Source organism: Xenopus laevis, chromosome 9_10L (genome assembly GCF_017654675.1).
Source record: "Xenopus laevis strain J_2021 chromosome 9_10L, Xenopus_laevis_v10.1, whole genome shotgun sequence".
NCBI lineage: Eukaryota > Metazoa > Chordata > Amphibia > Anura > Pipidae > Xenopus > Xenopus laevis.
In genome coordinates, this window is record NC_054387.1 from 54,358,760 (window position 1) to 54,382,120 (window position 23,361).

A 23,361-nucleotide genomic window follows, 5' to 3' on the forward strand; every position below is an offset into this window, starting at 1 on the left:
CCACCTACGTTGCTAGAGGAAAGTTTTTTTCCTCTAGTCTGAAGTAGTGGCATCTGGTACGGTGATCCTCTTTTTGGGTAAAAAGGCCCTCTGCTATTTGTCTATAATGTCCTCTAATGTACTTGTAAAGTGTAATCATGTCCCCTCGCAAGCGCCTTTTTTTCCAGAGAAAACAACCCCAACCTTGACAGTCTACCCTCATAATTTAAGTCTTCCATCCCTCTAACCAGTTTAGTTGCACTTAGTCTCTGCACTCTCTCCAGCTCATTTATATCCCTCTTAATGGGGAACTATTGTGAAAATGAAAATTCAATATAAGCTGCATCATACTGAAATAAGAAACTTTTTATTAATTTAAAAAGAGAAAAGAAAAGTAAAACCCTGTATGTCTTTGTATTCTAGAATCACTTTAAAGAGTTTACACTGCTGCCAATCATTAATTAAAAACCTCTAAAGTGCCTGTGCTTATCTATATGAAGATCACCAAAGTGCTATGTGCTAAATTATATTATACGGTCAAATTAATTAGACTAAAAATCATTAAACATTCTAATACATCAATTTTAATTAATAGTGATATTTTATAAATAAATGAATTCAATTAATAAGATCAATTTTAAAATTATTCCCTATGTGATTAAATCGGTTCTCCTATGGCCTGTTATAATACAAGGTCATTAAGATAGAGACAAACCTCTAAAGTGCGTTAGCGCTAATTAATTGACCACCATAATAACCCCCAGGGGATTTAATTAACTAAAAATTAGAATAAATAATTTGTACCAATTACCAGTTAATTCTGTGTATAAGTTCCACAATGGCTAAAGTAAAAATTATTGAACACAAGCTCCTTTCACAGGACTTCTTGTGAAGGATAAATTGTATCAACCTTATCAGTTGATTGGCAGGATATAGAATGTAACAACTGATTCAAGAATTGTATCACAGTCACACTTGTAATATATTAAGATTAGAATTGGAAGAAAGAGATAGTGGTGGAGTCATCCCGTTTGGTACTGTCTGGTCATTTTGCTATCTGGACCCTGGGATTACCACAAGTAAAGAAGGCAGAACGTGGGGAACTGTGGTCTCAATAATACCTTATCTAACTTGAATTGTTTTCTGTCTTTCCTAAAAAAAACACAAATTCCCTACGTCTTGTGAAAAGGAAGAAAGGATAAAAGGAGTTTGCTAATCGGTAACTCCTGTAATTAATTTAAAAGAGTATGGATAAGAGATCTATTTAAAATTCAATAAAATAATCTCTCTATTATTGAATTTTAAATAGATTGATACAATTTATCCTTCACAGGAAGTCCTGTGAAAGGAGCTTGTGTTTTTCAATAATTTTTACTTTAGCCATTGTGGAACTTATACACAGAATTAACTGGTAATTGGTACAAATTATTTATTCTAATTTTTTAGTTAATTAAATCCCCTGGGGGTTATTATGGTGGTCAATTAATTACCACTAACGCACTTTAGAGGTTTGTCTCTATCTTAATGACCTTGTATTATAACAAACCATAGGAGAACCGATTTAATCACATAGGGGATCATTTTAAAATTGATCTTATTAATTGAATTCATTTGGTGTTTTTTTTTATAAAATATCACTATTAATTAAAATTGATGTATTAGAATGTTTAATGAATTTCAGTCTAATTAATTTGACCGTATAATATAATTTAGCACATAGCACTTTGGTGATCTTCATATAGATAAGCAAAGGAACTTTAGAGGTTTTTAATTAATGATTGGCAGCAGTGTAGAATACAAAGACATACAGGGTTTTACTTTTCTTTGATATATTTTATTAATTTAAAAAGAGAAAATTGGTGATTGTACCCTGCTGTGTCCTTTTTAAAGGTGATAAGTTGCTGAGAATATATAACCTTTTAATAATGAAATAAGAAACTTTGTAAATACTATCAATTAAATATTCTGCATTGTTTCAGAAACATTGTTTATGTTCACTATTCCTGTCTCAGCATCTGTTTCTCTTTATTCTGTCTTCATGCAGCAGTTGGGTGTCAGATAGTCATTGACAGATCCAATATATCTTATAGGGGGGGCTTCCTTTCCTATCAGATGAATTAAAACTCACTCAAATTACTGATTCCAGTTCAAACTAAATCTAACAAAATAACTGCCTTTTGCACAAATCCTGCATGTAGAGAGACATGATGTCTGGTGATTTTAATAGAGTGAGCTCTAATACATTTTCTGGGCAAAAGGAGCCCCCCTATAAGATATATTGGATCTAACTGTCAATGATTATCTGACACCCAACTCCTGAATGAAGAAAGAATGAAGAGAAACAGATGATGAAAGAGGGATAGTGAATATAAACTTGATTATTTCAGAAAAAGTACAGAACTTTTAATTGATTGTATTTACAAAGTTTCTTATTTCAGTATGCTGAAGCTTATGTTAAATTTTCATTTTCGCAATGGTTCCCCTTTAAGGACTGGAGTCCAAAACTGCACTGCATACTCCAGGTGAGGCCTTACCAGGGACCTATAAAGAGGCAAAATTATGTTTTTCACATGATCAGGTTTGTTATTGGCACCGAGACTCCTACACTAGTCAGTTTGTTGCACCTGCCCTTCCACTATCTGTACTACAATTCCTAGTGTGTCCTGAAAGTTAGAACAAAACCCTTAAAAAATATGGATAGAAATGCTGTATTTTTTATACTGAACTTACTGTACCAGCCCAGAGGTTCAGCAGCCCTATAACAGTAATGATCCATGCCTTTTATATTTGCCTTTGGCAGCTCCCCATCTTCTCATCTTGTTAGGTCATCATTTGTGTGTCAGTGGCACTGCACATGCTCAGTGAGCTCTGGGCTGCTGGTTAGAAACTAAGCTTAAGAGGTGGGGGAAATCAAGCAGGAAGTGAGGTCACATTTGTCACAGAAGTTGATGCTACTAGGCTGGTACAAACCAATGAATTACATTACCGTGGTGTGTAGTTCTACCTTTAAGCAATGGTCATAAATCCAATTCAGGTCCAAGAAGAAAAAACGATTACTCAGTTAAGTCAAAAATGATATACAGTGGTCTTGTCTCAGAAAACCCCCAGTCCAAGGGTTATACATTATTTAATAAAGCACATAAAAAACAAAAAATCGAGAATGACCTACTGTTTAGTGAAAAAGTAGCCCAAAAATTTTTTTTAAAAAAAATAGTCTTTATTAGGACATACATTAGCCTAACATATTTTGTGCCAACTCAACAGGATTACTTCAGCGCACTGCCCAGTTTTTTTAAATGCAATGGTGCTTCTTTTCTCTTAGACTTCACCGCAAGTCTTCAGCATACATATAACTAGTAAAGTGAGGAGAGCAATCCAAGGCAGAAGATCTGCAACAATGTAGTTTATTAGCTTGATAAAGGGCGTTTGAGGCCCGAAACATGTTGTGTGTTTTGTAGCTGCTAATAAACTACATTGTTGCAGATCTTCTGCCTTGGATTGCTCTCCTCACTTTACTAGTTATATGTTTTGTGCCAAGGTGGGCACTTACTCATAAGCTGTCTATGATAAATAAAGACTTTATTTTTGAAAAAAATATTTGGCCTACTTTTTCACTAAACAGTAGGTCATTCTCAATTTTTGGCTTTTGGTAGAAACCAATGTAGCATTTCCAGCCTATTTTTTTTTTTTTGAGTTTCTTTTTCATGAATTTATAATTCCCAGCAGCCCCTCTCATCCTGCTGCTGTTATGATTTGGTCTTGGTAAATATTCATGGTAAATATCCATTTTCATTGGGGTGGTTCTTTTTTTTTTTTTTTTTTTTTCGTGTCTTCTGTTCTCTTGGGCTGAAATATATTCAAGCTGATATTCGATACAGAGCTGTAAAGGGATCTGTGTCACTCAGGTCTGGACTGAGAATTAAAATAGACCCTGGCATTTCAGGTACACAGAGGCCCAATCAGCCCACACAGAGGCCCAAACAGCCCCCACCAGCCCACTAAATACTGACTTTCTATGGCACCTTATAGCAGCCCCTCTGGCATTGGCCAGAACCCACAGATTGCCAGTCCGGGCCTGGTGTCACTGTCTCACTCAATGTGTTGAGGATGCTAGTCACTCATGCTCAAACCAGGAGGAGGGAGAGAAAGGGAAATCAGGAACCAGAACTGTAAGGGTTAAACACTGAACTCGGTTGAACAGCATTCGGCATCTACTGACCCCTAGTGGTCATACAATTGTAGCAATTGCCTTTATTAGGGGGAAGATTCTCTGGTTCAGGTATTTTGCCTTTAAACAAATTGTGCAATTTCTTCCGTGACAGTATAGAAGCCGTGAAGAATAGGCAATAACGTATCATTTTAACCAAAAATCAATTGGGGGGGGGCAGTCGTGAAAAACAAAAACATTTCAAGGGATCCATTTCGGGTTCCACTAAGCACAGTGATCAGCGTGGAGTTCTACTGGCACCCAGCGGTCACAATATGGAACTGCAGGATCCGCGGGTTTCTATAGGTTATATGTGATCGCGTGGTTATACAGTGACACCCAGTGGTCAATATGTGAACTGCTGCAAGTTACATTCATTACACAATGGACTGATTGACAGATGCAACTGTAACATTCTGACAGCCAATGATTCCATCAACAAACGTGTCAAATACTGACACCCACAAGTTACAAAGCGCAACTGCAACATGTTTCCTAGAGCGCAATGAACGCACTAACTGCCCCAAGGCCTCCTGGATTTCGCAGAGGGTTTGGTCGGTACCCTCCCTGGCTTTAAAGTGGGGCAGATAGCGCCAGAGATCTAGACAGTAATAATTGGTGTTTCAGGAAGCACCGAGAGATCCAGTTACCAGACTGATGCGGACACATTTACCCAGTGTCCCGAGACGGATAGACATTCCATTCTGCTTGTGACGTTACCGAGAGCAACTTAATGTACAAACAAAACAACTCTCTATGCGACCCAGATGGGACTCGAACCCACAATCCCCAGCTCCGGAGGCTGATGCCTTATCCATTAGGCCACTGGGTCAGCGCATGTCTGCGGCTCTGAGCCGCGCTTTCTCTGTTTATCTATTGTATTAAAGCCGACAGAGAAAGCGGGGCGCGGCGTCGGCAGAATAGAGGCTTGGAACGCATCGGGCCACGTGCTCCCAGGCCTTTAACTGTTCTTTCTGCTGTTGAGACTAGTCCACTTTAGTAGTTCCCGTTGTTTCACTGATGGTTTCAGAGTCAAACCTAATACTAAACCCCTCACTGTTTGGAATGCAGGACACACTCATCTCTGGGTAAAAGGATCCCCATTAGAGTTGCCACTTTTTCTGGTAAAAAATACCTGCCTTCCTATAGATTTATCTTTTTTCCCTATTAATAACATTGGAATCAACCATCATTTTTACGTAAAATACCGGCCTGGTGGCAACCCTAGACGCGCTTAGTTCTGGACAAAAACATGGCAATTATTTAGCATGTAGGGCACAGGAGGGGTGATTGGTGGGGCAGTTATTCATAAGGGCACACAGCTGTGTCAATACCAAGCATTGTTTAGGCCTTGGGCAAGTATATAGGCAAGTGTATACATACCTCCCAACATTTTGGAAGTAAAAAGAGGGACAAAAAAAATTTTTCCGCACGTAGCGCAGCAATTTTTTGGCCACACCCCTTTATGTGGCCACATCCCCTAATTACCATGTTTGTTTTACAAAATTTGGCAGGTTATGAAAGTTTTAAAATATTTCTCCTTATCTAAACTGTGTTTTTGTGCCTCAAAATTGTTACAAAGTATCTTATTTGCACCTGTTAGCTGTTCTGGGCTCTCTGCTAAAAGCCAATTAAGTGAGAAACTTTGTTTCTTTTTCTGGCTGTTCAGTGCAGAGAAAAGAGGGACTTTCCAGTACAAATGAGGGACTGCGGGTTGAGCTGTCAAAAGAGGGACTGTCCCTCCGAAAAAGGGACAGTTGGGAGGTATGTGTATATGTTACCCCTTTACTGGGCCCAGAGGCTGCAACTTAGCCTGGGACTGCTGGGCACTTACATTGCTCTGGCTGTACAGCGAGTGAGACAACAGAGATGAGTCAATCCTAACACTGGGGATGTCATTGTAGTTATAATGTAATGGGTAGTTATAATGTCATGGGTAGTTATGTCATGGCTAGTTATAATGTCATGGGTAGTTATAAAGCCATGGGGTAGTTATGTCATGGGTAGTTATGTCATGGGTAGTTATAATGTCATGGGTAGTTATATCATGGGTAGTTATAATGCCATGGGTAGTTATAATGTCATGGGTAGTTATAATGCCATGGGTAGTTTTAATGCCATGGGGTAGTTATGTCATGGGTAGTTTTAATGTCATGGGGTAGTTATGTCATGGCTAGTTATAATGTCATGGGTAGTTATAAAGCCATGGGGTAGTTATGTCATGGCTAGTTATAATGTGATGGGTAGTTATAAAGCCATGGGGTAGTTATGTCATGGGTAGTTATAATGTCAATTAGTAGTTATAAAGCCATGGGGTAGTTATATCATGGGTAGTTATAATGTCATGGGTAGTTATGTCATGGAGAGTTATAATGTCATGGGTAGTTATGTCATGGGTAGTTATAATGCCATGGGTAGTTATAATGTCATGGGTAGTTTTAATGCCATGGGGTAGTTATGTCATGGGTAGTTATAATGCCATGGGTAGTTATAATGTCATGGGGTAGTTATGTCATCGGTAGTTATAATGTCATGGGTAGTTTTAATGTCATGGGATAGTTATGTTATGGGTAGTTATGTCATGGGTAGTTATAATGTAATGGGTAGTTATAATGTCATGGGTAGTTTTAATGTCATGGGATAGTTATGTCATGGGTAGTTATAATGTTATGGGTAGTTTTAATGTCATGGGGTAGTTATGTCATGGGTAGTTATAATGTCATGGGTAGTTTTAATGTCATGGGGTAGTTATGTCATGGGTAGTTATGTTATGGGTAGTTTTAATGTTATGGGTAGTTATAATGTTATGGGTAGTTTTAATGTTATGGGTAGTTATAATGCCATGGGGTAGTTATAATGTCAAGGGTAGTCGTAATGCCACGGTCCAGACATGTTGTTGACGTCAGGCGGCGCTGATCGGGAGGAGCAATTTCCTTCTCGGGAAAGTGGGACACGATGCCACATGGCTTTCATTAACCCGGCCAACGATTAATCTCGCGATAATTCACGTATGGGCTCACTGTTTAATTCAAAGCAGCCAATGGCGATGCTGCTTGTGCTCGAACTGACCAATAGTAGCCGAGCTGAGTTAGACATTTAAATCCATGAGGCCGGGAGGTCGCTGCAGTTTGTTGGAAGTCGCTGGCGGAGCGAGAGGTATGGTGGTGGCGCGGCTCAGTGGAATGTGGCCTTAAGCGGTTCTGCACTGTTTGCTAATAAGGGTTCCCGTTGCCACTAGAGGCTGAAAGGAGGGTCGATTTCTAGAGGTGTCACCGAAACTTCAGCCGACCGGCCTGACACTTACTGGATGGGGGGTGACCGCGTGTCTGACACTTAATGATTGTGCGGAGGAAAGACACTCGCTGTGTGGGACATGTCATACACTTACTGTGCGGGGGAGACTGGCCCTGACACTCGCGGATTCGGGGTTGGACTAAACGCTGATCTGGTGGCTTGTCCCCCCTTATATTCAATGGGAGAGTAGAGGGTGGACTGTGCCCCGACACCCGCTGATCTGCTGGAGGGTTGGATTGTGCCTCGTTGATCGGGGGGGGGGCAGATAATCACTCAGGAGGCAGATACTGTCGATCAGTTAATAATGGGACTGAAGTGATGGGATAAAAACTTGGATGGGGCTACTGTATTTGATTTGACACTTAGGTGGGTCGGTCATAACTTATTCCTACCTCTGATGCCCCTGTGATAGTAAACTAATGGCTACCATGAGTGTATTAAGATGAGGCAACTGGTGAGTGGCACTGATCTGACTGAACTCTCTTCCTTTGTAGCTGTTGTGACCTGTTCTTTCTGTGACTTAATCCTCTGTGAAAATGTCCAGCAATGAGAATGGTGCCCGCCTCACCAGGTTCAAAAACAAGGGCAAGGACTCCACGGTGAGTACACGGGGCAATGCCAGGCTTTACTGTAGGTATGGGCCTTCCGCTCACTTGGATTTCTCTTTAAATGGCAGGAAATGAGGAGGCGGAGGATTGAAGTGAACGTGGAGCTGCGCAAGGCCAAGAAAGATGATCAGTTGCTAAAGAGGAGAAATGTCAGCACCTTCCCAGATGAGCCAACCTCTCCCCTACAGGAGAAGAACCAGAATGGGCAGGTAGGTGGATATTCCAACTGTGGAACCTTATGGCTGTCAGGTTGGCTCAAAGTTGGTGGGTTTCTTAGAAGTTTGGGCTATTTAGTAGATTATGATTCTAAGCAAGGCACCCCTAGTGTTTGTCTCTAATCTGTTTGTCAAAATGTCAGGACTTGGAAACTGGTCTCACGCATTTCATCATGATGCAGTGAAAACAGTCAGCTTACTTTTGCTTACTTTTTAGTGCCATTAAGTTAAAGCCAATGCAGAATGTCTGAAGCCTGGATAATGCCAGCATTTCAGTAACCCTTCCTAAATGGGTAATCTATAAAAACAGAGATATATTGATAGTTGCTCTGTGATCTGCATCACTGTTCCATGTAGATGTTTCCTGCCAATCATTACAAATCCACTTTATTACATCCTTTAGTGTTAATCTATGTAGAGGGTAGTCTTGTATCCTATTTGGGGTGATGTTTTTCTGCCTTGTATAATGGGACCCTCATTGTAACGAGGCCTTTAACTTGTTCTCATTTCCAGACCTCTACACAGTGGAGTGTTGAAGAGATTGTCCGAGGTGTCTCCAGCCCTAACCTAGACATTCAGCTACAGGCCACGCAGGCTGCAAGGTGAGTTTTGTGGGTGGAAGGCTGGTATATTTACTCCACACTTTAGAGACTATACCTTGTTCAGTCCCTGCCTCCATAAAGCTTGGTGCTCTTATCACATTTTGTTCTCACTTTATGATCTGTGCAGAGCAGCTGTGCCTGGATCTGTGCTGTAGGACTCTCCTCTTGTAACACACTTGGGCTTTGTGCCTTTAATGCCGCCTCTACATAGACCACCCCCCCCCCCCGGCACTTACTTACCCCACTTCAGCAGTCTTCTGAATGAGACATCGCTTTGGCAATTTTCTGAGTTTTGGCGCGTTCGCAGTTGTCACAAAACAGAAAATTGCTCCAACTGCATATGCGCCGCTTCACTGGTCTCATTCCGAAGATTACTAAAGCAGCTGAAGGTGGTGCCTGTGAACTCTGCTGGACATAATCTGCATGGAGGGGTAGGCAAAAAGGGGCATTTGCCCAGGGGGGAGGAGGGTATATGTAGTGTAGGTTTTTTTTTTTTTTAAGTACTAAATATACAGACTGGCAGCTAATCTGAGAGCATATTAATGCCTGAGAGTAGTGTGGATTTAAATTGCTAGGTCTAAAAACTTGTTCTTCTCAAACAGGAAGCTTTTGTCCAGAGAGCGGGAGCCTCCAATTGATCGCATCATTCAGGCTGGTCTCATTCCCAAGCTGGTAGCCTTCCTGGCCCATTCGGACTGCAGCCCCATTCAGTTTGAGGCTGCCTGGGCTTTGACAAACATCGCGTCTGGAACCTCTGATCAAACCAAGGCTGTTGTGGAAGGTGGTGGGGTCCCAGCCTTCATATCCCTTTTGGCATCTCCTCATCCTCACATCAGTGAGCAGGCAGTGTGGGCCTTGGGAAACATTGCAGGTAAGTGCTGTGGGAGGTCTGAAGGACCTTGGTATTTCTGTGCGAATTATATGGTGTACAAATAGGCTGGGTACCATTATCTCCTTTGGTTCATGTAACCTCCTTTAGCCATCCTTTCCCCAAGATGTTTTATAATACACCAGCCCTCGTGCTCTCCCTCTACAAGGAATATAGTTTTTGGCTTGGGCTATACTGGTTCTAACTGTTGAATCTTTTTTCCAATAGGTGATGGATCTGCTTACCGAGATCTAGTTATTAAACATGGAGCTGTTGGGCCTCTGCTAGCCTTATTGGCTGGTCCTGACCTCTCCACACTAGCTGTAAGTAGAAGTTATTTGCATATTTATACCTCATGTCTAACTTTTATTCCTCACCCTTTAGACTGGAAGCTCGTGTCAGCAGGGCCCTTGGTACATATTGTAGCAGCTTGTTTGTCAATGTCTCTGGTACCAGTTCTGGGGGGGGGGGAGCCAAAATTCTCATTCTCTGGCTTATGAAACTAGGTGTTAACTGGAACTGGAACAGTGTAGCATCTACTTTCCTCCAGCAAAGACTATCCATTCCCACAATACCTTGCATGCCTGTTCTCCTTCCTAATCACAAACCATAGGGACTTGCCATGTGCTATTGCCTACTGTCCACATGGTGGTTTATTTAAAAAAAATAAATAAATTGGGGTTACAGTAAAACGGTAGAATATGTATGTGTATATTTAGGTCAGATGTTGTAAGGAGAGCCCTTGGGTAGTAGAAAGGGATCTGGAAAGTTAACTCTAGTTGAGGAATTGTTGTTGTTGTTACTGCTACTTTTCTCCCTAATAAATGCACAGACAGACCTTGTGCAGTACTGATTATCAGTTGTGTTCTTTCAGACTGGCTACCTCAGAAATGTTACATGGACCCTCTCAAACCTGTGTCGCAACAAGAACCCAGCCCCACCTCTGGATGCAATTCAGCAGATCTTGCCCACACTAGTGAGATTGTTGCATCATGATGACCGTGAGGTACTGGCTGATACCTGCTGGGCAGTATCCTACCTCACCGATGGTTCAAACGACCGAATCGACGTGGTGGTCCGCACAGGCTTGGTCTCTCGCATTGTTCAGCTGCTGGGCTGTGGAGAGCTGACCATTGTGGTGAGTTACATTGTGTTCTGATATGGGCATGAGGTCCTGATCGTTTGGGTAGCTTTCTGGGGGCATTGTGTGAGAGATGGCAACTGTGGTGCACTTATGTAAATTTTGTATCCCCTTCACAGACCCCTTGTCTGAGAACCATTGGGAACATTGTGACTGGTACAGATGAGCAAACCCAAGTGGTTCTTGATGCTGAGGCTTTGTCTGTCTTTGCGGAGCTGCTCACCCACCACAAGAATAATATCCAGAAAGAAGCTGCCTGGACACTGTCCAACATTACTGCTGGGCGTCAGGACCAGATCCAGGAAGTAGTCAATCATGGGTTAATGCCCTACCTCATTGAAATTCTCAGGAAGGTAAGAAATGTAATGTCTGTAACACTTAGCACTGACACACTGCAGTTCAGACATACATTACTAAATGTACATGGGTATCTGGTGGTTCACATGATTTGACTGTTATTTTTTAGCACTGCTGACCATTTTAGAATGTGATGTTTATATTGAATGGTTTTTGTAGTCCTCTAAAAGGAAACCTATCCTGTGTTCCCCATGGTGGTGTGGGCTAACAGAGCCTGAACTATGGGTTAAACAATTGTTTAAAGGGGTTGTTCACCTTCCGAACTCGAGTTGTTTTCCAGAAAAATACTTTTCAATTGCTTTCCATTTTTTTTCTTTTTTTCCAAAACCTAAGTATGCTAAGTTTAATGGTCTGGTGTTTGTCTGGCAGCTCAGTAATTCAGGTGCAGCATCTTTGTAGTATTGGCAACTATTGTATCAATTGTAACAGCTACTTTTAATGAAACTCGGGAATTCTGTTCAGCAGGCAAAATAAGAAATCTATCCACTAAATGTATCAATTTAGAACAGTTTAGAGACTGTGACCCCCCCCCGAGCAGCTTTAGGCTTTTGAAAGGTGAAAAATTAGATAATCGAAAAACACACCGGAAATAGAAAGTAGGTGAGGGGGGGACTTATTTCTGGTGAATATCTGAAACCAACTGAACAGAAAAAGTGAACAGTGGAAAAACATCTTTAATGCTCCCTCTGAGAACTATGCCATCCACACTGGGAGGGGCAGCCATGTTAAGTGACTCCAAATGATCAAGTCTCTGCTTACTTCTTATGGGGATGTTTGAATGCTGGGACACTGAGTATCCATGGCTCCCTCCTGGTGCAGATGGCTTTGTGCTCTGAGGTGCTGGTGGGAATGAGGGGGGGCAGAATATAGTATACAGCCGTAAGCTTTGAAATCATTTTATGCCTTTATATAGCAGTTCCCATACAATAACTTCCGTTGCAGGCAACATCATAATGAAATTTAGTGAGCTTCCCCTTATGTTGCATCTTCATGGCCAAGTCTGATGGAACCTATGCACAGTATGAGAGGGATGTTGGGAGAGTTGAAAGACTTTTCAGTAAGTGGGTTATGAGATCTGACATTCTGTACCTGTTCCTATAATTCGCAGGGTGACTACAAGACTCAAAAAGAAGCGATTTGGGCAGTCACAAACTACACAAGTGGGGGAACAATAGATCAGATTATCTACCTCGTCCAATGTGGTGTCATTGAGCCTCTGTCAAATCTCTTGTCTGTCAAGGACAGCAAGACTGTGCTGGTCATTCTAGATGCCTTCACCAATATATTCGCTGTAAGTTTTCCTAAACATTCTACATTTTTGTTTAGTTATCTTCTCTCCCCACTGGGAATAAAGCCAAGCTAACCTTGTCCAGTATGGTTTTATCTAACATTTGTCCACTTCTTTGTACACAGGCTGCTGATAAGCTTGGGGAGACAGAGAAACTGTGCCTAATGGTAGAGGAATGTGGTGGTCTCGACCGTATCGAGGCTCTGCAGTCTCATGAGAATGAGCAGGTCTACAAAGCATCGGCTGGTCTCATTGAGAAATACTTCTCTGCAGAGGTAAGGGTCTTAACAGCCCTTTTCCAATTCTAGATCTTCGTATAAACTCTCCCCAGCTGCAGGACACCCTTGAATGTTTCTGCTTTTGGTAACCTGTCTTGCCCCTTGACTCAACATCAAATTGTCTGGACAGACCCACAATTATTTTTGTCCTTGTTTTCATAAATTGATTTTTGTTTCTAGGATGGAGAAGATGAATCTCTGGCTCCTGAGACCACAGCCGACGGCTATACTTTCCAGGTGGAAGGTGGAACTCACACCACGTTTGACTTCTAAACACTGCCATGTCTTGTCTGTTTGTCCTTTTTCTATGTGAATCCGCACTTTTTGTCTTATTTCAACAATCTTCTCCCCACTGTAAATATACTGTGAATCTTAAATCTGTGTTCAAATTGAATAAAGTTGTAAATATATCATTTTTAACTTTACAGCAGTTGGCGGCAGGCCAACTTTTCTAGTTCAAAGGCAAAGGTAGCTGTGGCCATCACAACCTCTTGTGGCAGAGATTTTATTTGTATGGGGCAAATCCAGCCACTGTCAGTCAAAGCACTTAGCACAATTTTAGACTTGGGGTTTCTGAAAATAAATGGGTAATTGAGCTTCTTCCCCTGTGCCTTGTATAAACCAGTAATGTTTTGTCTAGTCCTGGGTCCCTTTACTTTCAAACTTCAGTGACTGCACACTGGCCACATGTTGGGGATTGTTCTGGCCCACTAACCCATTAGGGAAAAACTGCCAGTTACTTATGGATCTGTGTGGCCAGTGCTGGGAAAGCATTTCCCTGGGTGATAGGGCTGCTTGCAATCCATAGCCTAGCTATCTCTGCGCCCAGCCCTCTGTATCACAAAACTGTTCTTAGCTCTGTGGGGCTGCACATTGACTGACTTGGGTTCATGTAAGGCTTCTTTATATTGCAACTGTTTACAATAAATTTTTGGCAAAAAAAAAAATTGTGACTTGACTTTATTTGCTGGGGGGGGGGGGAGTGTAGAAAGTCTAGGCCCTAAATCCAAGAGACCAATGTCTGCCTAAAGCAAAATTGTTATGGAGTGGCTTGCCTTTAAGTTGTATGTTATAGAATGTCCAACTCCTTGCAATTTATCTTCATTATATTTATATAATTTATTTTTTCATCTAAGGCTCTCAGTTGGGGGTCACCATCTAAAAACAAATGCTCTGTAAGGCTACACATTTATTGTTAATTTGTATCACTTTTTCTATTGAGGCCTTGCCTATTCATATTCCAGTCTCTCGTTCAATTCAGTGCATGGTTCTTAGGGTAAATTGGACCCTAGCAACCAGATTGCTGGAATTGCAAACTGGAGAGCTGCTGAATTAAAAAAAATAAATAAATAAAAGCTAAATAACTCAATTGTCTCAATATCACTACATCATATTAAAAGTTAATATAAAGGTGAACAACCCCTTTAAACAAGGAGCAACCACCATCCTAGATTAGCCTGAAATGTCCATGCAATATAATCTTTGCCTCTTGTATGTGGGTCCCAGCATCCTTGACCAGGAGAAGCTGTGCGTTTCCTTTACATGAGCAAACCTGTCGGACAGGACCAATAATGTTTGTGCAAAAGGGGCGGCTGAGGACATCCTGGTAGACTTCATGTAATGACAGAATCTGTTTGAACTGTGCTATACTGGCCAGTAGAGGGCAGACTTGTATAGCAGCAGGCTACACACTTGGTGAGTTCCTGTGAGTAATTTATGGCTTTGGGTATTGGTGTTTTGTGCACAGTGGTATGTATTGCTACTTTTTGTAGAAACATTCTGAACCTTGCAATCTTTGCTTCCAGTATGGTACTACAACATGTTTAATAGACTATATAATGTGGAGAAAATCAGATGACACACACTTGTGCTAAATCATTGTGATTTCTTGAGATTTCCACACAACATTTCAGAGGTACAACCTCCTTTATCCTTAAGTGCTCGCGAGTGTATAAGAAGCTCTGATCCATGTTTATATTCCCTGCCCCATTGGGTATCCTGTATTATAAACTGTTTATGATCATTACGTGCCCAAGCTGCAGCTCCCCTGTTGGATCCTATTAAAACAGGATCTAGCACCCTTGCTTCTTCCTTTAAAGGGGTCGTTCACCTTAGGTAACTTTTATTATGTTCTAGGACAGCCAATTCTAAGCAACTTTTCAATTGGTTTTTATTTATTTTTTTTTATAGTTCTTTGCCTTATTCCTCTGACTCTTTGCTGATTTCAAATGGGTGTCACTGACTCCTTTCTAAAAAACAAATGCTCTGTAAGGCTACAAATGTATTGTTACTTTTTTTTTTTTATTACTGATCCTTCTATCCAGGCCCTATCCATATTCCAGTCTTATTCAACTTAATGCATGATTGCTAGGGTAATTTGGACCCTAGTTACCAGATTGCCTAAGATGCAAATTAAAGAGCTGCTAAATTAAAAAACCTTCAATAATAAAAAAAGGAAAACCAATTGCAAATTGGCTCAGAATATCACTCTCTGCATCATATTAAAAGTTACCTTAAAGGTGAACAACCCCTTTAAAAGGGTATGTTGTGTTTTGGCCCTCTCTATAAGAAGCCACAGTTTGAGCCACGATTTTATTGATCACCTTACCTAGCTACAACCAAATAGTTATAACCTTTATCATCTGGTCTAGAACTAAAGCTATAAATATGGAGGCAATTCAAACAGCCTTTGTGATGTTACTGAACTACTACTCCCAGCATGGGAAGGGCCCCCAACCAAGGAGCAAGGCCTAAGAGCCCAGTAGCACACATGGGTGGACATGGCAGTTCCAGGAACAAGGCCTCATTTGACTTAACAAACATTGCAACATGAAGCGGCACAGTGCTGGAAAGCTCATGGGGATGATGCTGATGTCTGGGAAATCAAAGCTAAATTCCCTAAAAATAAACGGCTTTGGGGATTACAGCCGTCTGCGACTCTGTGTGGCGTAGACATTGTGCAACACTCTGTTCCAGGGGAGGGGGCTACTACCGGCTGCTCCAACTCCCTCGAAATGGGTGGAAAAACACTTCCCCATGGAGTAACCCCCTCTCTACCAGACAGCATTCTCAGCATTCCATAGCCCATGCTTGTTTTCATAAAGTGTTAGCCTAGGCCTGCTCTGCTGAGAGGCTGCACCCAGCACCCACTGCCCTAACAAATATAATCCCTCATTTTTTTTAAACAGGAGCAGCACATGTTGTGTGTGTGATTGGGGGGGGATACAGGTCTCCATATCTGTGTTACACTAACCTCTCCTACTAATAACATTGGTCCAGTCGGCCATGCCATCTTATTTGAATGCTTTTTCTGTGCCAGGAAATGTATATGTTATTTTTGTACAATGAAAGCAAATGCAATTAAGGATAGGACTACACAAAAGTTTTCCGCACGATCCGAAAAAACGCCTGCGACAAGTTGCATGCGATGGAAATAAGGTAAGCGATACAAACGTCGGATGAAGTCGCAGCGTTGATCCAATGCAACACGACTGTCAGATACTGCGCGGTGCAGTGTCATTTCCGTCGCAGGCGTTTTGTTACAGCGTGTCGGATCATGCCAAAAACGTCTGTGTAGTCCTACCCTAAAGGAGTTATTCACCTTCCAACATTATTTTTAGTTCAATTGTATTAAAATTGTTCACCAGAAATATAGACTTTTTTCCCTTTGCTTTCTATCATTTATTTTGGTACTGTTTTTCCAAAACTGAAGTTTAAACCTTTAAATTCAATCCTGGAAAAAATGGTCAAAAATAAAAGGTAAAGTGATTGTTCACCAGAAATACTTTGTTTTTGACCATTTTTTCCAGGACTGAAGTTTAAAGTTGAACGTCCCAGTGTCTGGTGTTTCAGTCTGGCAGCTCAGTAATTCAGGCGCAGACTCTGAACTGTTACAATTTGCTACATTAGTTGATACATTTCTCAGCAGCATCTCTGGAGTATTAGCAACTATTGTATCAATTCTAACAGCTGCCTGTAATGAAACTCAAGGATTGTGCTCAGCAGGGACAAAGATAAGAAATGTATCGACTAATGTAGCAATTTAGAACAGTTTACAGCGTTTAGGACTCCTTCCTCCACGCTCCCAGAACTGTTTTAGAAAGGCATGAGGTGAAAATGATACTTTACACTTTAAGATAAAGGTCAAAAAAATAATTGAAAAAAGGTCTTTATTTTTGGTGAACTGAGCTTTTAAAAGTGTGTATTGTAAACTCACCTTTTTTTATAGTGCAAAGTTGAATCTGGGGTTAATTCCCCTTTGATAACATTAAATGCATTTAAGATGATTTTGTACAAACTGGCACAAAGATTACAAAAGATGAATTGAGACGGTGACTGTGTGTGCCACAAAAAGCACAGGGACCCCCTTTCTTGTTTCCTCTCTTCCCCAGGTTTTCCCCTGAGACACTCTTACCCCAATGTACCCCCTGCACCCCCATATCCCAACACTCGCTGCTTACTTTGGCGAGTGTCTTCCCATTGCTGGAACCTCTCAGGTGCTTCTCTCATCTCCCCGACCCATAAACGACTAGACCCTCTCAGGTGCCTCGCTCACTTTCCTGAAGCCTAGAATCTCGCAGGTGCCTCTCGCCTTATCCTAAAAGCCTATCTCAGTTTCGGATTGTCAGCTCTTGTGAGCAGGGCCCTCCCCTTATTGTCTACTAGGAATATCGACTTGTTTGTCAGTCGGTGCGAGTCTCTCTCCACTCAGTCTGTCTCTCTCCACTCCCAGCCTGTCTCTGTGCCTCAGCCTTTGTGTCTGCTAAAGTCTGTGTGCGCGTCTCGCTGACTATCTCTCTGTGCGTGTGCGTCTCTCCTCAGACTGCGTGTCTTCCTCACAATATCCGGTCCCGCCCACATTCCTGCCTCCCGCTCTGCCAGTCTCCTCCCACAGGTGTCTGTATCTCCTCCCCTGTTCCCCTTCTTTCGGCCCCGGTGCCGCCTCCCCGGGCTGCGAGTGCCTCCTCCGGCCCGTGTCTCTCAGTGCTGTCTCCGCTCTCCCCCAGACTCATGGCGCTGCTCGGTAACTCGGGGCCCTCACTTTGAGCCTGACTCTCCCTCCGGTCCTCACTAATCCTTCCCGCCTTCCCATCCTACTCCAGGCCGCGGCCCCGGCCTACCCTTCCTGTGGGACAACCCCGGGGCCCGGTGCCATGTCTAATCAGGGATCCCGGCGGAACGGGCCCGTGAAGCTCCGACTGACCGGTGAGTAGAGCGTCCGCACCCCTCAATCCCGCCGTGAGGCAGAGGCTGCAGCGGGTGCCCCTGGTGGGGGTGTGGGAGGGATAACAACAAATTGGGGCCCTGTGGAATGTCCAGCATCACCCCGTGCTAGTACGTTTGTATTGCCTGTAAAGTAAGAGTAGTTTAGGGATACACAGGCTGCCCCTGGGAAGTATCCACCCACCCTTGATAGTTACTGCCTCATAGTTACCCTTCAGGCCCAAATGAGGGAATTGCCTGGATATTCCACTGAGGTTTGGTTTCTGGGAAACATCCTGTTTCCCTGGAATGACCCATAGGGGGCAGTGTTACTTGCCCAAGGTGGGGTACCTCGTTGCTTTTTGACCCTCTATTAGCAGGGCTCTATGACTGCTGGGGTCACTCCCTACAGATCTATGGCACTGCCACTGACTTCTTGTGTGCCCCCTAATACTTGGCACCAGGCCCGAGACAATGTCTGTTCCTAATTAATAGGGACAAACTTTACTAAAATAATGCGAGTCTGGGCACTTCTATAATGTTCACATTGGAAGGCGTTTATATGCCTCTTAGCTTTGCAAAGGGGCAGTTTGGTAATGTATGTGGTAGATGCTTTATTTCCACACCAGTACTCCCTGCATAGGGGTTTCAGAGGGATAAAAACACTAACCCAGAACTCATACACTTGGTCACTTGCTTTGTGGCAAGTATTTTGTTTGTCTCTGGTACCAGTCATTGCCCAGGAGCCCCAACCGTTTGCCCATCAGTGTGCCTGTTCTTGTCTAATGTGCATTTTTAAGGGTGCCCCTCTGTCTCTGACGGGGTTAACAAGCATTTAGGAGCCCTCCGATTTCCCTGTTGTGCTCTGGAATCTACCTCTTAACTAGCTAAAGGCTCTTCAACTTATATTGTACTGGTGTGTTGCTTTATCGGGTTATTTTTAGATCAGTTATGTTTGGTCTTTCTGTTGATTGTCAGCTCAGGTGGTGAGGAATCTGTATCACTAGCCACAGGGATGCAAATCTTGCTTGTGAAAGAAGTTTCCTAGTCGGTTAATGTATTTTTCCTTTATTTTGAATGAAATCTCTTGAAATGCTGTGGCTTCAGATAGAGCTTAGGGGGATGGTGTATTGGATTCTTTATCTCATCCGTCCTGAGCATTGTCCCCTAAACTCATCTTAAAAGATGATGCTGGGATTTGTAGTTCTCTTAATAGCAGGGGTACCCGTGGTTGCCTATCCATGCATGTGTTACTTAGTATTTTTCAGATGAATCCCTTCTTCCCACTTACTGGGGCGCATCTTTGTTTATTTACTGGTATTGAAGGCAGTCATGATTACCCACTTTAATCAACCTAGGAAACCATTTGACCTCCCTCCATTGCTGATTGCATACCTACAAAGTTTGCACACTGATGCATCATCCTAAGTACAGACTCTGGGGCCTTGTCTTGCATTGTACAAGGCTGCTGGGTACTTTGGAAGTGTTGTAATAGCCGTGTATGTTAGGGCAGCATATGAGGCTTTACTTGTTTGTATAATAACTTTAAATAAGGAAGCAATCTCAGTCCAAGGGATTTATTTCTTACAATTAAGGGTCCCACCAAATTATAAAGCCTTTAGTTTGAGTTGTCTTTTATGTGAACGTAACTCAGTATGTCTGCCTTTAGGGCCCCCACAGGATGCTGGGAGATGTATGTGGGCCTCTGACCTAGCCATTACTGCACAGGTATCCTGAATTGCTTGGATTCTAGGTCTCCTGTACAAGTGCGACTATGAGTGGCAGAAAGTGCATGGAATAGGAAGCATGCCTTCTTATGAAGTCGTTCACACTTACTGTTTCATTACTGACACTGTGCAATTTTTCTTTCTGTAGGCAGACACTGGATATATATGTGCAAGACCACAATGCAAATAATTTTTGCCTCTATCTTTTGTTCATGGCCCGGTTAGCCTATAAAAGGGGTGCCCAAAAGGTAGATTGGGATCTACCAGTAAACTTTTAGCTGATGATCAGTAGATCTCAACAAACAGCTTGTCTAAATCACCCTCCTGTTTCATGCTTTTCATTCAGATATTTATTATTTTTAAGGTAACATAATAAAAAGTTGTTTGTTAAATACATCAATATACATTTTCTAGTTTAAGTAATATATCCCATTATGAATATCCCATTCATAATGGGACAACATCACTAAAAGCAGACCATGCATTAATAAAGTATGGGCACTCCTGGCCTATAAAATGGTTACAGATATAGGAAAACACTGTTCATATTAATAATATACTGTAGAGTCGTCATCCTATGTATTAGCCCCAAATGTCACCTTAACTGGCCTTCAGGCAGGACCTCCAAGCCACTTTATTCCCAGAATCCTCTATTGGCTGTCTGTATTGCACTCCATTAGAATATAATGGGATTGTATTGCACTCCATTAGAATATAATGGGATTGTATGTAGAAGTAGGACAGTTGTAGTTCTGTTTGTATGACTTGCCTTGTTTATAAAGTAATTATGGCTGGGAATGCCCCAGCTATAAATGCAATGTGACCTGCTTTGTCAGTTTATTCCTTCTGGCTTGTCCCAGCTACAGATTACATGGCCATGTACCTGGAAGTGCGTGTTGTGCTGACCCATTATGGGATTGTACAAGCCTACTCCCATGTCTGAGCAATGCTAATTAATAGCAGACAGACAAATTATTTACAGGATAACCAGGGAACTGGGTCAATCTGGCGTCTATTGATGGTTTAAAATTTATCCTGGAAGAGAAAGCACAGTGGCTCCTCCAATTGATGTATAAACTATGCACTACTGTAGCACCTGGCATATAGAATTACTCAGAAAGTACCTGGCTGTGTCCCGTTATCTGGGCCAAATCAGTTGTATAGCTTATATTGGCTATGCACACAAAAAATTATGCAAACCAAAAGATGTTATAGAAAAAATATTATAACACCCATAATATAAATATTACGGGTGTTATAGAAAAAAAATATTTTTAAATATTATGGCAGTAAAATGTACATCAATCAAAATTGTATCTTATCAAAGCAATATATACACAACAATATTGTCAATTATATATACATACCACCCAGTTATATGTTTGAGGCAAAAAGGGAGAACAAGGAGCAGATACACTTGCCCATAATGAGAATACCCCAAGTATACCCTCAGTAGAATTCTAATTACCACAGGACATTTTCATGTATGTTTAAGACCTCAGAAAACTGTTTGCACTCTGTTGAGTCCCTATATATAGAAACCACCATAATGGTGCCAGATATCCCTAAAACTGGAATGCTGCTTCCCTGTAAGTGTGGATAGTTCCTTGAATTTAGCTATCTCATTAACTTTCTCTACCCAATTCTTAGGGGTCTGGGGAGCGGGTAGAGGATTTCCATAACCTGGGAATAAGTATCTTAGCTGCGTTGAATAGATGTCGTTCCAGTGTGGAGTCAGGAACTCTCTCTGTGTTTTCTGTATCCCAGAACAATAAAGTTCAGGCAGGTGAAGCTGGTATATCCTTACCTAGAATCTGGGAGCAAGCTTGTATGATTACTGGCCAGTATCCTGTTAGAGCCGGGAATTCCCACAATATGTGGAGCAACGTTCCCACCCCTGCTTTGCATCTCCAGCTAGTGTTGCTTGTTTGGGGTATATCTTGCTTAGTCTAAAAGGAGTATAGTACCATCTGCTTAAAATTTTATAATTAAGCTTTTACATCATACAGCATCTTGAGCTAAACATTAGGTTGGCAATCCATTCTTTGTGGGAATCCTCTGGAATTTCCAAACCTAGATTGCGTTCCCAGGCTCTTTAGAAGGATGGTTGATATCTCTCGCTCTTACTATCGAGTATGTCATATATAAGGGATATTATGTGTTTTGGTGCTCCAACATAGTTTTTCAAAGGGGGTAATGGATCTGCCCATTTTACTGGAACCTCCTAAATAACTAAAGAAATGTGTGAGTTGGCAATATTGACTGTCTTGTAGAACTGCCAGGGGTAGGGTTGCCACCTGGCCAGTAAAAATTATGGTTGATCCCAATGTTAATAATAGGGGAGAAAGATAAATATATAGGAAGGCCGGTATTTTTTTCCAGAAAAGGTGGCAACCATAGCCATAGGTCTGGTCTGTCTGAGAAGTGGTAGATCCGCCAGTTATAGTTTATCCATATACTGGAAAAAGGACTAGTGTCCATTGACCAGCCAGTCTTTGAAAGCATTAGGTCTAAGTGCAGAGGGAAACGCGGGTTGTTTGTAATAGGTATTAGCGGTGAGGGAAAGGCCGAGATTTGGTGGTTTCCGCTAACCGGGTCTGGGGTTGCCATAGTGCTTTTGAGTAATGGCGGGATTTATATATTATCCTGCGATAGGTTTTGTCTATCCACGGCAAGTGGATCAGATGTGTAGCTGTGGATTGTTGCTCTATCTCTACCCACTCTTTGCTGTCTAGGTGGTGGGGATAAGATACAATTTTAATTGGTGTACATTTTACTGCCATAATATATAAAAAGAGATTTTTCTATACCACCTTTTGTTTGTATACTTTTTTAAGTGTGCATACCCAATATATGCTATAAAGAGTTTTGGGTCACTGAGTGTGGGGTCACCCTTGGGTTCTTTGCACCTCATATAAAATTCTTGCATTTTTGTTGTTGTGTTGACTTAAGTGCCCTCCGTTGATCTGTATTTTTGTATGCCAAATCAGTTGTGTAGCCAAGTGGTTCGCTCTCTTCCCTGAGTGAAGGTGATGCTGCCACCTTCCCACCCAGTTTGTATTGTGTTTAGCCAAAGGATTTCCCAGGCACTGGGTACTACTGTGACTCGCAGGGTGCCAGTCTCCCAGGAGGCTCTCTTCTGGAAATACCTGTTGTGGAGCTGCAGGCAGAGAGTGATGCAGATAGAAGCAAAGAAGAAGTTGAACAAGATTTGGTTTGGATCCCTTGTCGTACACTATTTACTTTCTTTATGTGGCTTAATTTTTTCTGCCTGTAAAGTGGCAATTTCCTTCAGCTGCCAGTGAACCGGCTTACAGGAACTGTACCCCTAGTTTTAATAAATACCAGGGGACTTTTCCCTCTTTACGTGTCATTCTTTCACTTAAAGGGGAACTCCACAAAAACATAACTTCAACTTTTTGAAAAGTAACACAATTTCAAGCAACTTTGCAATATACATCAATTAAAAAATATACTTTTCGTGATTTGGAACAGTTTCCCAAGCCAAGCCTCCTGCTCTCCTGATCTCTCTTGACTACTTTGCTGCGCTGCCGGACTACTACCACTGTATTACTTTGTATCAGCAGCCATCTGT

At 41.9% G+C, this 23,361-nt stretch overlaps 2 protein-coding genes and 1 non-coding gene across 5 annotated transcripts in view; 2 read left to right on the forward strand and 1 right to left on the reverse strand.

The window, feature by feature from the left end:
- Positions 1–4,945: 4,945 nt before the first annotated feature.
- Positions 4,946–5,018, reverse strand: trnar-ccg. The gene has a single exon. It is a non-coding gene; the product is annotated as a tRNA-Arg (tRNA).
- Positions 5,019–7,322: 2,304 nt separating this feature from the next.
- Positions 7,323–13,784, forward strand: kpna2.L (karyopherin alpha-2 subunit like L homeolog; the record flags this gene model as incomplete). Its single annotated transcript, NM_001086990.1, is given in 11 exon segments — positions 7,323–7,342; positions 7,975–8,079; positions 8,157–8,297; positions 8,817–8,905; positions 9,508–9,776; positions 10,002–10,096; positions 10,648–10,911; positions 11,034–11,267; positions 12,380–12,562; positions 12,685–12,834; positions 13,018–13,784. Coding segments are annotated over 10 exon segments (1,581 nt in total). The 3' UTR covers positions 13,111–13,784.
- Positions 13,785–17,685: 3,901 nt separating this feature from the next.
- LOC108701209 (E3 ubiquitin-protein ligase SMURF2-like) overlaps positions 17,686–23,361 on the forward strand; it is a 46,805-nt gene continuing 41,129 nt past the window's right edge. For all 3 annotated transcript variants that reach the window (XM_041577384.1, XM_018235532.2, XM_041577385.1), the window contains exon 1: positions 17,686–18,042. In XM_041577384.1, coding sequence (XP_041433318.1) covers positions 17,991–18,042 — 52 coding nt within the window. In that variant the 5' untranslated portion in view covers positions 17,686–17,990. The remainder of the gene's footprint in view (positions 18,043–23,361) is intronic.